The sequence below is a fragment of the Syngnathoides biaculeatus genome, chromosome 5 (assembly GCF_019802595.1).
Source record: "Syngnathoides biaculeatus isolate LvHL_M chromosome 5, ASM1980259v1, whole genome shotgun sequence".
NCBI lineage: Eukaryota > Metazoa > Chordata > Actinopteri > Syngnathiformes > Syngnathidae > Syngnathoides > Syngnathoides biaculeatus.
Window position 1 is genome coordinate 32074522 of NC_084644.1, and position 15368 is coordinate 32089889.

A 15368-nucleotide genomic window follows, 5' to 3' on the forward strand; every position below is an offset into this window, starting at 1 on the left:
GAGTCCTGCGCGCGTGTGGGAGGGGAGGGGGGGATTATTATGGGATGTCTGGCCCCCTTTGTGTGCTCGTGAGGATGTTAGCTAAGCTCCAGGCTGGGGGAGAGGACATTGGACCGTGTTTTCGTTTTTTTTGTTTTTATTTCATTTTTTTTAAATGAATGAATGGACGCAATAAGGAGCTGAGTTGTGGTAATACGTACAGAACAGAAGCGAGAGCTCTTTGCGACCTGGGACCACACACTCTTCACAGCAAGTTTCCAAGGTGCCAAGGTAGGCCCCGTTTCCTTCTTCAACTTTCCATTGCAGCGTTCCAAGTTGCGGGTGTCAAGTGCGTTTGTGTCCATACCTAATTAGCCAACTTGTTTGATATTGTAAACACACAGTGCCATTTTTTTTAACCCCCTTTCTTTCAGTAGCCGCCCACTCCCTTCCCCCTGGACAGTACACCCACCTCGGTCCACTCTCCAGCAAAGTCCACGTCATTTTGCCCTCCTCCCTCGTCAACCGACCGAGGAGCGAGAGCTTTAGGAGGGATTAATTCGCGCGAGGAGGAGTGGTGGTGGCGGTGGGGGAACACCGGAGACATGTCAGGCAGCGACGATGACAGGGACGACTTCGCAGCCGCCGAAGAGCACTCGCTCCTCCACGGTGAGCTCCAAACCTCGGCGCTCTTTCGTCTTCTTTTTTTGTTGTTGTGTTTGACCGGGTGTGTGCGGGGGTCGCCTTCAAAGTGAGGCTAACGTTAGCCCGAGCTAGCTCCGCGTCGCTTCGGTCACGATAGGTTAGTGAAGCTAACTTAACGTGCAGGTGCCCCCCCCCCCTTTTCCTTATTTACAATTTTTGAGGCGCGCTTTTAACGAGGGGGACCACTGCCGACTATCAAAGTTGTACAACCACCCCCCACAAGTTGTTTAACCCCAGTGTTTTGTGCCACACAGTACGCGTTCACGCGGATTTGTGCGTGCACGTCACTGTGCACGCGCCCCCCAACTCCCCCTCCTTCCCCCCTCCTTCCTCCACTCTCGAGCCTGCAGGGGCGTGCATGTCTGCGGCTGCGCCGGTGCCCCCCCCCTCCCTCACCGCCCCCCCCAATAATAGAGAGTACATGAAAAGAGTGACAAGCATTTTGAGTGTCACCTGCAGCAGATGAGAACGAGGCCGAGGACGTCATGTCCGACGTGGACGACATGCCCAAGTCCAAGAAGAAAAAGAAGGCTAAGAAGAGCAGCCGGGAGAACAGAAGCAACAAGAGGCAGAGGGCTGTCAGAGAGGCGAGTTGGATGTCACATGACTTCATGATGCACACACAAGTCACATAAGTTGGATAAACAGAAATACAAGGGCATTGTTTTCCCAACCATTATTGAGACAAGACATTTTCGAAAGATCTTGCGGTACATTACCAAATGTAAAGGAATTGGGATGCAAAAGTACCGAATAATGATTCAAAGAAATAGCTCTAGTCAGAATTACAATAACTCACGAATTATCCTTAGGTAATTATAGTTCACTAAAGATGAATCACTGCCAATATACACCATGTAACATAAATTTTACAAATGTATCGTAAGCGCAAAGCAAATGAAGACAAATATTTGGAAATTATTACTAAACATGATTCCCCACAATGCCATTGTGTCTGGCCACCCTGATGACAATTTTATCAAATGATTAGATTAAATAAACACAAAGTATATTGTTTAAAAAAAAAGTTCCTTGGGGGTCCAACCATTTTCTATCCATTCACACCTACTGGAAGTTTAGCGTATTCATTAATGTACTATGCATATTTTAGAATATGGGAGGAAACTGGGGTACCCAAAGAAAAGTCACGCAGGCACAGGGAGTACATGCAAACTCCACACAGCTAAAGCCGGATTTAAACGTGGGTGCTCAAAACTGTGAGGCTGATATGCTAACCAGTCACCACCTTGCTGTGCCACTGAAAACCTGTAAAGGCACATTTCTACTTCTCCTTAGCTTGTGTACCTTATTTCATAGTTGTGTTTGTATACACTTATTGGCAATTGCCACAATTTTTTTAATGGCGTTTCAACACAAACAGGAGTTGCCCCTGAGCTCCCCAGAGCACCTTATTGGGGAGGCAGGCGAGAGGGACCCAGATGAGGGAGGCCTGCGCTCGGACAGCGACGGCAGTGATTACGCCCCGGGGAGGAAAAAGAAAAAGCGCTCCAGCTCGACCAAAGACAAGAAGAAATCAAGCATGGCTGCGGAGAAAGGGGGCTCGTCCGGCTCGAAGAGCAAACGCAAAGATCCGGAGCCGGATGATGAAGACGACGACGACGATGACGACGACTGTCAGGTAAATTGTGCATCGTTACATGCAGGTTGGCATCAGGGGGTTCATTCTCACTTGGATTACTGTACGGCTTTGCCTCTCTTGTCCTGTCAGCCGAAAAGCTCCTCCCAGATGCTGGAGGCGTGGGGCATGAAAGACATCGACCACATCTTTACTCAGGAAGACTACAACTCCCTCACCAACTACAAGGCCTTCAGCCAATTTGTCAGGTGTGTAAAGGTTATGAACATGAACACTGGCAGCACTGGCATCTACTTTCATAGCGGAAATCTGTCTGATGTTTGGGATTAGAATCCCAGCTCTTGTGTGAATGCTTGTGTATATGTGCCCTCTGATTAGTTGGCTACTAGTTCAGGGTGTAATACCGTCTCTCTCCCAAAATCAGTTTGAATAAGCAGAACTTGCGTTTAGAGCGGCTTGCTCGCAAAGCGGAAAGTGGCAGTGGGTTGGAATCTCACCTTTGTGGAGTATGTGTAGGTATATTCTGGGTCCCAATTTAATTTCAGGTTAATTAAAGACTCTTCAATGCGTCGATCGACCAGTTGATTGGCGAGGCAGTTTTGGTCGATAGCGTGACTGTGTGCCCAAAAAAAAAAGACTTATCATCCATTTCGTCTCTTGATTCAGGTGTGCCCAATATTTTGACAGTCAGTTTTGCCAATCCTGGCCTCTTCTGAGATGTGTCACTGCAGATGTGCACATAAAGGCGCATTTCCTATTTATCGTCTGTCGGGCTGCTTGAAAAGTAGATCAAAGTGTGGTAACCCCTGCTCTGGATTATCCAATTTATTTTGTAAATGACACTGAACTATTGTAAGGACTGTATCGGCAACAGAAACCTTTGCTTTTTTGCTATTGTTTTACTCTAAAAAAATTATTCGAAACAACTTTTAAAATGATGCCGTGCAGTTTTTCACCATTATTATAACACACACTATGTCACCGTGTCAATGAAAGCTGGTAAGGGCAGAATCTTTGTTACCCGATTTGAGCTCATCAGCTGTTGCTAATATTGTGGCCAGTTGTTCCAGCATGACATTTATTGCCCTCTTCAGGCCCTTGATTGCAGCCAAGAACCCCAAAATTGCAGTGTCCAAGATGATGACTTTAATGATGGCCAAGTGGAGAGAATTTAGTACAAATAACCCTCATAAGGTACTACACTGAATCGATTAAAATGGCAGCTGAATGGAGCACTCCTCACATAGAAGACGTTTCTGACTGGATGTCACCCTTGCAGGGCTCAGCGACCGCCAACGCTGCCCTGGCAGCCGCCAACGTGGCTGCGGCGGTGGAGAACATGGTGGTGGCCGGGACAGACGGGGGGTCCAATGGCAGTAACGCACCCCCAACTCCAGCCGCCGCTGCTCAGACCACTCCTGCTGCTCCTGTGCCACCGCCTGTGCCACCTCTCCGCAAGGCTAAAACCAAAGAAGGCAAAGGTGACTAGACGAACGGGCAAATGAGAAAACAACCTGGGATGTGTTCGGAATCATTCACTCATTCTCTCTTCTCTAATCACCTAAGATATATTATAGGATACATTGAGGGCACTCTATGGGTGAAATTTGTACTCACTGCACATTCTAACAGTACTACAAAATCGCAAACTCATTATGTAGGTCCATGCATGAGTCTTTTGGGAGGTGATATCAGAATCTGTGTGAGTGTTTGGTAATGAGCTTTGGCTGACAGCACCTTCCTTCTGGGTGACCGTATTATGTTAGTTTTACTGTTGCTGAAAAGTTGGAATCTTGGATACCACTTTTTTCCCAGATCAATACCATTATGAGTATTCAACTCTTAAGTACAAAATTACAAATAATTGTGATCAAAAAATTTTTTTTTCTTTCTGATGCACATGATGATTTGCCGTGTCAAACTTCCGCGGTGTAGCACAAACTACTGGTGAAGAGGGTAAAGTGAAAGTGGATGAGGAGTAATTCCTGAACACAGCTCCCGTTTGTTGTTTGTATGACGCAACCAACCTTTCTTCATTTCTATGTCAGGCCCCAATGCTCGTAAAAAGTCCAAGCCTAAAGTTCCACCAAAACCCAAACCCAAGAAGGTGGCTCCACTGAAGATCAAACTGGGAGGCCTGAACAGCAAGAGGAAGCGCTCCTCTGTAAGATGTTATCCCACTTTTGTGTTTTCTGTCTTTTTCCGACATTGTCACCCTTTGAATGTGTCGCTGCTCTTCCTATCAGAGCGACGAGGATGAGCCAGACGCGGACAGTGATTTTGATGAAAGCACCTTTTCCGTGTCAGAGGGCTCAAACCGCAGCAACCGCAACAAGAAGAAATCCAAGAGTGCAAAGAAAAAGAAGAAAGGTGCGTCGTGAAACTTTTTTTGTCTTTCGTTCTAGACCAGTGGTGGGCAAACGTTTTGGCTCAGGGGCCACATTGACTTTTAAAATTTGACAGACGGGCCAAGAGAGAACCAGATGCTTTGATTTAAAAAAAAATAAACCGAAAAAATATGTGTGGGCCTCCGTCCGTGTACCATAATTTCCGTTCTATAAGCCGTGGCTTTTTTCACACTCTTTCAACCCTGCGGTTTATGCGGTAATGCTGCTAATTTTTGCATTTTTTCTAACGACCGGAAAGGGGCACTTGAGCGGAAAAGGTAAGAGTGAGACCCGTGGAATATATGTACCGGGGAAGTGACTTTTACCAGTCCGGCCCTGCTAGCACTGCGCTAGAGTGTTACTATCATGTCTCAATGATTTTTACCAGTGTGTTTTTTTTTTTTTTTTTTTTTTTTTTTTAACCGGACCTGTTAGCGCGGCGGTAGCGTTAGCATTAGCAAGGGAGTGGTAGCGTTAAAGTCTCTGTGTATCGTCTTTCTTTGTAAATATCTCGTAATTCAATGTGGATTTCAATGTAGGCACCTGCTGCTTTTATACAGCTGCGGCCCATGTACGTACCAAATCGTCTTTCCTATACAAATGTACTGGGTGAGGCATATAACCAGGTGCGCTTTGTAGGCTGGGAATTATGGTACATAAACGTTAAAATGAGCGGGGGTTTGATAGTTACTTATGTGACGTCAACCGTGCAGCGCGTCAAACCAGCTCACAGGCAGGACTACAATGAAGTTGAAAGTTATCACTTTTAATTATAAATATTATTTAAGTATTCTAAGTCCTTCAGTGAGACACTCCTTAAACTCCAGGACCAATTTATGACACACTTTGGTATGACCCACATTGTACTATGCAGTAACCACACCAGTAAAACTATAATTTGTATGTAAATAAAAAAAAGGTAACAACAACTAAATACAGTTTTTACGAAGGAAAATAACAAATGGTTTGGTGATAGTGAAATTGTGACTTTCTTCGCAGTTTTATGATATTGCTTTGTCACTGTGCATCTTAGACTCAACAATCACCTCCCAATCCCTTTCATTCCTTATTTAGTCTATTACACAGCCTTTGAAATTGGTCAAATGATGCAAAATGGCCGAAGGACGTACCCTTGTGAAAAAGCAATAATTTGACATTTTGAGAAACAATAACACAGAGGCAACTGTTGACTGTTTGTGCTCCTGGGCTAAGTTGCCATTCAACCCTCACTGTTGAATTGGATGTTTTGGTCCACTCCTGGTTGAAGAAGGGTTTAGCGTTGTAGCTCAGTATACACAGAACAGCCCAACTCCACTCAATGTACTCCCGTAACTACTGCACTAGCTGGTGGAAGCACTCCATTATTGCAGACAAGGTCAAATGAATGTAGTCATGATGTTAGCATGATTTGGGCAATTCTCTACCAATCTTTGGCTGGCCGGATTGAGATGGTCAACGGGTCAGATGTGGCCCACGGCCCGTAATTTGCTCACCCCTGTTCTAGACTCACAATCCCAGGTCACGTGTCCCCCTCATTTCCTCTCCCAGTGGAGGCGGAGGATGGTGACGGCTACGAGACGGACCACCAGGACTACTGTGAGGTGTGCCAGCAGGGAGGAGAGATCATTCTGTGTGACACCTGTCCCAGAGCTTATCACATGGTGTGCTTGGACCCCGACATGGAGAAGGCACCGGAGGGCAAGTGGAGCTGCCCACACTGCGTGAGTACAGCCGCTTCAGCCCGCTTTACGCCAAGTCCCAATGTGACATGCAAACAAGCCATTTGAAGGAGAGACTAGAAGGAGAAACCCCTTGAATGTCCTTGAAGTAGCTGGTACAGTCAAATGTGAATGATGAAGGTACATTAAAATGTGCATACAGCAGCAATAATCTGATCATCTTTTGCAGACAACAACACGCCCTCATGGGTAATATTTGAAACAGTATGACAGATGACTCGGGCTGCTTTGTTTGCGTCCGGTGGCTGAACTGCAAATGCTATTTAGCATTAGCACGTATGTAGCGGCATGTAAATGAGCTGGGAGCAGTGAGTAACGGGCTGACGCGCTCCGTAGGAGGATAGCTGAATCAGACAGGGTGTCTCACTATGGAGCAGGCGAGTTAAGGAAGTAGGGTTTCTGCTTACTTCCACAACTTGCAAATGGAAGTGCAAGAGGAAAAGGTCACCTGTGATTGGCAGTTGTCACACACATTTCATCCATGTTTGATCGAGGAAACAGGCACACATCTGATCACTGCGATTGACTGGAATATTTATCACATCCGCTAAACGTCCAGCCCTACTACCTACTTATCTTCCTACCAACCTACCTACCTAACTAACTAATTGCCAATAAGAAGTGACTTCTCACTCATGACCCTCCACATCTACCTTTGATTCTGACACCAGGAGAAAGAGGGCATCCAATGGGAGGCCAGGGAAGACCTCTCCGACGCCGAAGTGGAAGACGAGGACGACAGACAGGATGACGGCGCCGAAGAAGAGGATGATCACCACATTGAGTACTGCAGGGTCTGCAAGGACGGAGGGGAGCTCCTTTGCTGCGACACTTGCCCCTCGTCCTACCACATCCACTGTCTCAACCCGCCTCTCCCCGAAATCCCCAACGGCGAGTGGATCTGCCCCCGCTGCAAGGTACGGAATAAAGGATCTCCTGATTAGCATTGACAAAAGCAACACTGACTTTCTATCCACTTCTTGGCAGTGTCCACCAATGAAGGGTAAAGTCCAGAAGGTTTTAACATGGCGTTGGGGAGATCTGCCAGCCCCCACTCCTGTCCCACGGCCTGCTGATCTGCCTGCTGACGCACCTGATCCCCCACCCTTGGTTGGCCGCAGGGAGAGGGAGTTCTTTGTAAAATGGTGCAATATGTCCTACTGGCACTGCTCCTGGGTGCTTGAGCTACAGGTGCATGCCTAGCCCAATTGTGTTAGACCAGTGATTTCCAACCTTTATGCCACCCAGGCATATATTTTACAATTGAAAAATCCCACGGCACACCAACAAACAAAAATGTCACAAAAAGTGGATACATTAATTCCTGTATGTACTTCCTGCCATCTAACAGAAGAGCATTTATTTTTTTCTGGCTGTCACTAGGCCTATCCATTATAAAAAGTCCTTGTACAGAAATTATTTTTTGAGCAATTTTATTTCCCATGGCACACCTAAAGAGTGCTCATGGTACAGTACTGTTCCTCGGCACACTGGTTGAGAATCACTTAATTAGAGAATCTTGTCATTACTGAACCTGCAGACTGTTTTATCACCCTCCCAACCTGTGGTCACCAGTTGGAGCTGAACTGCCAGGTGATGTTCCGCAACTACCAGAGGAAAACCGACATGGACGAACCACCGCCCGTAGACTTCGGTGGCGAGGGCGACGACGACAAGAGCACCAAGAGGAAGAACAAGGATCCGCTCTTCATCCATATGGAGGCAGAATTCTACCGCTTCGGAGTCAAGATGGAGTGGCTGATGATACACCGCATCCTAAACCACAGGTGAACACTCAGTGCTTTTAAATGTTGATCACCTAAGAATGCAAAAAGTCTTTTTAATCCTGTATTTTTATTTTATTTTATTATTACTACATTTTACTCCAAATTTTAAAGTGTGATGGCCTCATTTTAATACAGTTAAGCGTTGAGCTGAATCCCTGTACTGCCAAAATCATCACTTTTTCAAGAAACAAAAAAAAAACCAACAACTTTTTGTAGCGTCATCAAAGTGAGCAGACCAGTTTCAACACTTTATATTAATTATACATTAAATAACTGACCAATATTATCGATTTGTGACTAAATAAGAAATTGAACTAATTTGGACATGCCAGTTTTTGGCCCGATGCTGGCAATAGCTTGAAATGTGCTGGGCTGAGTATTAAACTGGTGTAAAATATCCCCTTTACAAAGTGTATTTTTACTGGCTCAGAAGTAAAATAAATTTAGTTTAGTTTAAAATTGTCATAAAACCGCTACAAATATTTGATTTTAGAATTTTTACCAAACTTAGACCAAGGATTTTTTTTAGTGAGTGAAAACAAAAATAACGTTCCAAAACCAGAGATGACGTGTACACCTGCCTCGATTTTATGCACTCAGTTCAATAATACTTACTTCGTCTTGCTATAGATGACTTACCTCCTCTAGCTATACAAATAAAATACAAGACCTGTAATGGGATCACAGAACTAAAAAAATACAATGGTGAAATCCACCAAGTGCTTTACCTGATATCATTGCCACTCTTATTAGCGCACGCATGATTTTTCTGTTTTCATTTCAGTGTGGACAGGAAGGGCAACGTACACTACTTGATCAAGTGGCGAGACCTGGCCTACGACCAATCGACATGGGAGAGCGAAGACATGGACATTCCAGAATTTGACCTTTACAAGCAAACCTACTGGAATCACAGGTGTGCAGAGGTTTACACTCGAGTCCTCTTTTCAATAGAAATAAGTCCCATTCAACCAGCTTTTTTCAAACAAATTAGAGAGTTGATGATCGGTGATGAGGGCAGACCTGGTAAGAAGCTGAAGAAGCCTGTCAAAGTTAAGAAGGCGGAACGTCCACCTGCTAATCCAGTAGTGGACGTAAGTTTTTCAACCTTTCCGACCAAAACAAATTTTTCTTGAGGCCTAAACTACAATGAAATATTGTGAAGTGAGAAATGAGGAAGGTGAATTTTAGTGTCTTTGGTTATTCTCTTGGTTTCCTCTTACAGCCCACCATCAAGTTTGATCGTCAACCTGACTACCTGGACAGCACAGGGGGCACTCTTCACCCCTACCAGTTGGAAGGCTTGAACTGGCTGAGGTTTTCTTGGGCACAGGCCACCGACACTATCCTTGCCGATGAAATGGGCTTAGGCAAGACTGTCCAGACCGCTGTCTTTCTCTACTCTCTCTACAAGGAGGTGAGGAGACAAAATTATCATTAGTCGGTGGAAACTTGACTTATGAGTGGCCCAACTTACAAGTTTTCAGCGTTATGAGCTGTTGCTTCGTCATTTTTTTACTTTCTGTTGGCAAAGTTGTATTCACGGTCGAGTTTGAGATATGCAGCCGCATGAATAAAGTGAAAAAATAGGAGACAGACACTCACCGAAGCACTTTCATCCATTTATTGATTGCTAAATGCAGTCAAACACACTAATTCAAGATAACAACAGTTGCAAGCCTCCGCAATAGGCCAAAACCTTGATAGCATTTCAGTTTATCTCATTGGGGAATATTGTTATTACGAATTTGATCATGGAACTATTCAAATTCTTATGTCAAGGCTCCACTGCACAGTATTTGTTTTATTTTGTCCAGTCTAACCTCTGTCAGTCAGTACCAGTGACGGTGGTGTCAGACATGGGACACACAGTACCATTGCCCATTAAAGGGGAGGGGCTCTCAGTTAGGAGCTTTATCCTAAAGGCAGGGCAAGACATTTATTTGGACGTGAAATTTAAACTGTTGATACCATGCTTCCCCCCCCCCCCCTCCCCTCAGGGTCACTCCAAAGGTCCCTTCCTGGTTAGTGCACCTTTGTCCACCATCATCAACTGGGAGAGAGAGTTTGAGATGTGGGCCCCAGACATGTATGTCGTCACATATGTCGGTGACAAAGACAGCAGGGCTGTCATTCGAGAGAACGAGTTCTCGTTCGAAGGGAATGCCATCCGAGGTGGGAAAAAGGCATCCAAAATGAAGGTGAGAATGAAACAATAACAATATGTAACAATGTCATATTGAAAATATGTCCTGTGGTTTTCAGGCTTAAAGCGTCCTCTTTCTCCCTGTCCACAATAATATCCGCTTTACAGAAAGACTCAACTGTCAAGTTCCATGTCTTGCTGACATCCTATGAGTTGATTACCATTGACCAGGCTGTGCTGGGCTCCATTGAATGGGCCTGTCTGGTTGTGGATGAGGCGCACAGGCTGAAGAACAACCAGTCCAAGGTGGGAACATTATTTCTACTAGGCTATGCATAATTGGATTTTTGGGTCTGATCACCCACAGTGAGTTAAAAAAAAAAAAAGATAACTGATCACTGTCTTGTTTTTTTAAACGACTTGTTCCTTTGTTTTATATACTTGTTGTATATACTGTCTTCAAAAGTACTTTCAAGCATTTTTTTCAACAAAATGTAAAACATTGATGAACTCTAAAGGGGATTCAACAATTGGCCACTGACATAAATTGAGATTTACAGTCAGGTCAAACCAACATTACACTGTGACAGAAATAATGGGTGCTAACTTATTGTAATCAAATTACTTTATTGTAATTAAATTACTTGGCATAGACTGAACATGAGCATGTTTTGACAGAACGTGAGCATGTTTACCTACAACTGTTAGTGCTAGCACTAGCTTACTTGGCGACAGAATTTGTGTTGCCTGCTTGCTTGCCATATCGTATTAAAATTACGTGAATATACCTCAAGCAATCTGTGAATGAACGTTCTTTTCCGAGCGTTGGTGATGATGACCGACATGTTTTTCCTTATATTATTATTCCTCCTCACCCACTGAATGATCCCTTTGCCCTTGTCAGTTCTTCCGAGTGTTAAACAATTACCCACTCCAACACAAGCTGCTGCTGACTGGCACTCCTCTTCAGAACAACCTGGAGGAGCTCTTCCACTTGCTAAACTTCCTCACTCCAGAAAGATTCAAGTCAGTCCATTCGCTATGAGACTGCTGCATGTGCTGTTGCAACGCCCACGCACGGCTTCATTTCACTCGTTTTCTTTCTTTGCTCTTCCTCTGCAGCAACTTGGAAGGGTTCTTGGAGGAGTTTGCCGACATAGCCAAAGAGGACCAGATCAAGAAGCTCCACGACATGCTCGGACCGCACATGCTCAGGAGGCTGAAGGCTGATGTCTTCAAACACATGCCATCCAAGACTGAACTCATTGTCAGGGTGGAGCTTAGCCCAATGCAGAAGTAATTATTAAATCATTTGGACTATCATTATTCGTTATTCTGTTTTTTCTTCTCGTTGATGGTTCTTTCTGGAAATGATTTTTTTTTTCTTGATTACATCTAGGAAATACTACAAATTCATTTTAACACGGAATTTTGAGGCTTTGAACACTCGGGGAGGAGGAAATCAAGTCTCTCTTCTCAATGTGGTGATGGATTTGAAAAAGTGCTGCAATCATCCGTACCTCTTTCCTGCTGCTGCTACAGTACGACCTGTGTCTATCCTTTAATGCTGCAGGAACTGTTTGAACATGAACGTGTCATTAATCCACGTATGTTTCCTCTCCGCAGGAGGCTCCAAAACTTCCGAACGGGATGTATGAGGGCTTGGCTCTGACCAAGGCATCTGGCAAACTGATGCTCTTGCACAAAATGATGAAGAAACTGAAGGAAGGAGGTCATAGGGTCCTGGTTTTCTCCCAAATGACCAAAATGCTTGACCTGCTGGAGGATTTCCTGGAAAACGAGGGTTACAAATATGAGCGTATCGACGGTGGGGTCACCGGCAATATGCGTCAGGAGGCCATTGACCGCTTTAATGGTAACTCTTTCTCCCCCAGATTATTGGCTACTCAAATTGTGCAGTTTGCATTTATTTATCTTGTGGTTCGGTCTTCATTTCAACAGCCCCTGGTGCTCCCCAGTTTGCTTTCCTCCTCTCCACCCGAGCAGGGGGGTTGGGTATCAATCTTGCGTCGGCGGACACTGTTATCATATATGACTCTGACTGGAACCCTCACAATGACATCCAGGTATGACACACCCAAGCCAACCTTATTCCAATCAGTTAAATTGTACCGTAATTTACGGCCTACAGAGCGCACCTGATTATTAGCCTCACCCAGTACATTTGTGAAGGAAATACCATTTGGTACATACGGTATATAAGCCGCACGTGTGTGGAAGTTGCAATTGCCCACATTGAAACCCACATTGAAGCATGAGATATTTAGAAAGAAAGACAGTACACAGAGTTATCAAAGTTTTAATACCTTAGCTTAGCTCAACATAGCAACAACACGGTAGCACAAACAGGGCTTGTTTTAAAAAAAAAAAAAAACAGCCGCGGCAGTTACACAGTAGCAACACGGAAGCATAGCACTAACAGGGCTGGTTAAAAAAAACATACCTAAATCACTGAAACGCAGAAGTAACACAGCAGCAACATGCTAGCATGGCGCCAGTTAAAAAAAATATACCTGTAAAAATCACTGAGACATGGCAGCAACACGCTAGCGCAACACTAACAGGGCCGGACCGGTAAAAGTCACTTCCTTGGCACATATATTCCACCGGTCTCACTCTTACCATTTCTGCTCGAGTGCCCCCTTGCGGCTGTTAGAAAAAAATGCACAAATGACCTGCATCACCACATAAGCTGCAGGGTTGAAAGCGTGTAAAAAAGTCGCGGCTTATAGGCCAGAAATTGCGGTATATCAGTTTTCCAACCAAAATTTGATCACAAAGTGAAGTAAGCAGGGAGGACTATACGAACAAGCATTTTTAATAAGGAAATACTGCCAGGTATAACTGACTTGGAATAAGTAGGAAATAACAATAAAATGATTACACGTTGCAATAAAACAAGAGTAAATACTAAAGAAATCTTACATTAGGGAATTAAAATCCATGAAAAGTAGAGATCTGCTGCTGATATACTTTTCAGCTGTTTGAGCTCCTCGTCAACAGTCAACCCTCTCACATCGAATCTGCTCTCGCCACAGCTCCAGACACTTGGAGGGAAACTCGCAAAATTTGCACGCCACACCACGAGGCACACTCAAAGGCTCATGCATGAAGTACACTACACTACGTATTATTATATTTTATGCATGCTGCTTAATCTTAGTGAATACGTTCATTCTGTGTTTAAAAAGTGTTTTATTGACTTCAAATATGTTTGAAGAATGTAAAAAAAACATTCACTGGAAAAGGAGTTGGAATGGATTGACAGTTTATACTGTAAAAACAATGCTCAAGCACAGTGTGTTGGAGAATTTCTCCATTAGCCTTCCAAGTTACAATGTCACACTTTTAGGCAAGAAAAAACATTGTATGTGTGATGGGCAATTAAATGAATTCATTGTTTTTGTGTTGTAGGCATTCAGCAGAGCTCATCGTATTGGCCAGAATAGGAAGGTGATGATCTATCGGTTTGTGACCAAAGCATCTGTGGAAGAGAGAATCACACAGGTAGAGGAGCAAAGAAAAACAAATCTCAAGTCCTTATTTACTGTTCAGTCTTCTGACTGCTCTTTTGTCTGCCACTTTATCAGGTTGCAAAGAAAAAGATGATGCTCACTCATTTGGTTGTGCGACCCGGCCTTGGCTCGAAGACCGGTTCCATGTCTAAGCAGGAGCTCGATGATATCCTCAAATTTGGAACTGAGGAATTGTTTAAGGATGAAGTTGGAGAAGGTTGGTGACATTTATCGTTTACCATCTTAGCATGTTTAGTGTTATTGTTAGACCAGTAATAGTTGTGCTTAATGGTGAACAAGGTTTGGAGCTGCTAGATATTACAGAACATAAATAAAGGTTCCCTGGCCCTGGGCTCTTTATTAGGAACATCATAATATGTATTAAGATAATATTGCCCCGTTTTAATCGACACAGAAATATTTAAATTTAAGTAACAAAAGGACATTATCATTAAAGCAGTATTTTTGACAGTATTCTGGACCCCATTTGTTTGAAATTATGGAAAATGTATGAATCTTTTTTTTTTTCTTCACCACAAATAGCTATTTGAGTGAAGAGCTGACTTTATAGATATAAATGTTTATGGTAAGTATAACAAATCATTTGATATGTGACAAACACAGGTAAGTATACAATAAGTAGATGTTTAAAAAAATACCTGTATGAAAAATGCTAAATATGCTCTATGTTTTTTGTCATAGCACATTATCAATTCTAGTTAATAAAGGAAAATCATTTTTTTTAGACAATTAGGCAGTGGTGATGATGCATTTTCTACCAAATGTTTAAATTTATCTTGCTTCTAGGGGACAACAAGGAGGACGACAGCAGTGTGATCCACTACGATGATCAAGCCATCGATCGTTTGCTGGACCGGAACCAGGATGCCACCGACGACACCGAGATTCAGAGCATGAACGAATACCTCAGCTCCTTCAAAGTTGCCCAATACGTGGTTAAAGATGAGGATGACGAGGTACGCAGTCATGGGCAGTAGAAAACGAGATGGTGGGGCGGGCGAGCGATTGGCACCAAAATGTTGATCATTGTTCCCTTTCAGGAGGAGGAAGTGGAGCGAGAGGTGATCAAGCAGGAGGAAAGCGTGGACCCAGATTACTGGGAGAAGCTGCTTCGTCATCACTATGAGCAGCAGCAAGAGGATCTGGCCCGCAATCTGGGCAAAGGCAAAAGAACTCGAAAGCCGGTTAACTACAATGACGGTTCCCAGGAGGACCGAGGTATAAGACAGGGTACAGAAACATATAATGCAACCTCTTTTTTCTGTTCTGTGCTTGTGGTGTCATTGGTGTTGTCTCGTATTGGACAGTGAGTGCATGTCTGGCAAGCCCTTTCAGCATTTATTCCATATCTTTAATATCCAGTTAAAGGTTCATGTGATGATATCCACTCTGTCCTCACGAGCAAGACTATTGAGCACAGTGGTGGGATAGTGAGGCAAAAAAATTGGACTGGCAACTCTGTAGCTCTCGT

At 44.0% G+C, this 15368-nt stretch overlaps 1 protein-coding gene across 8 annotated transcripts in view; it reads left to right on the plus strand.

The window, feature by feature from the left end:
- The window catches only part of chd4b (chromodomain helicase DNA binding protein 4b), a 27762-nt gene continuing 12394 nt past the window's right edge, over window positions 1-15368 (plus strand). For 3 of the 8 annotated variants that reach the window (XM_061819678.1, XM_061819677.1, XM_061819680.1), the window contains exons 1-27: window positions 1-270; window positions 414-648; window positions 1144-1271; window positions 2066-2323; window positions 2414-2529; window positions 3376-3475; window positions 3561-3762; window positions 4330-4445; window positions 4528-4651; window positions 6217-6389; window positions 7079-7324; window positions 7395-7598; window positions 7983-8194; window positions 8979-9110; window positions 9189-9288; window positions 9420-9611; window positions 10195-10395; window positions 10509-10646; window positions 11245-11366; window positions 11463-11636; window positions 11740-11881; window positions 11967-12216; window positions 12303-12427; window positions 13776-13868; window positions 13952-14093; window positions 14684-14853; window positions 14938-15127. In XM_061819678.1, coding sequence (XP_061675662.1) covers window positions 585-648; window positions 1144-1271; window positions 2066-2323; window positions 2414-2529; window positions 3376-3475; window positions 3561-3762; window positions 4330-4445; window positions 4528-4651; window positions 6217-6389; window positions 7079-7324; window positions 7395-7598; window positions 7983-8194; window positions 8979-9110; window positions 9189-9288; window positions 9420-9611; window positions 10195-10395; window positions 10509-10646; window positions 11245-11366; window positions 11463-11636; window positions 11740-11881; window positions 11967-12216; window positions 12303-12427; window positions 13776-13868; window positions 13952-14093; window positions 14684-14853; window positions 14938-15127 — 4114 coding nt within the window. In that variant the 5' untranslated portion in view covers window positions 1-270; window positions 414-584. The remainder of the gene's footprint in view (window positions 271-413; window positions 649-1143; window positions 1272-2065; window positions 2324-2413; window positions 2530-3375; window positions 3476-3560; window positions 3763-4329; window positions 4446-4527; window positions 4652-6216; window positions 6390-7078; window positions 7325-7394; window positions 7599-7982; window positions 8195-8978; window positions 9111-9188; window positions 9289-9419; window positions 9612-10194; window positions 10396-10508; window positions 10647-11244; window positions 11367-11462; window positions 11637-11739; window positions 11882-11966; window positions 12217-12302; window positions 12428-13775; window positions 13869-13951; window positions 14094-14683; window positions 14854-14937; window positions 15128-15368) is intronic. The other 5 variants (XM_061819675.1, XM_061819682.1, XM_061819676.1 and 2 more) reach the window with 3 other exon arrangements.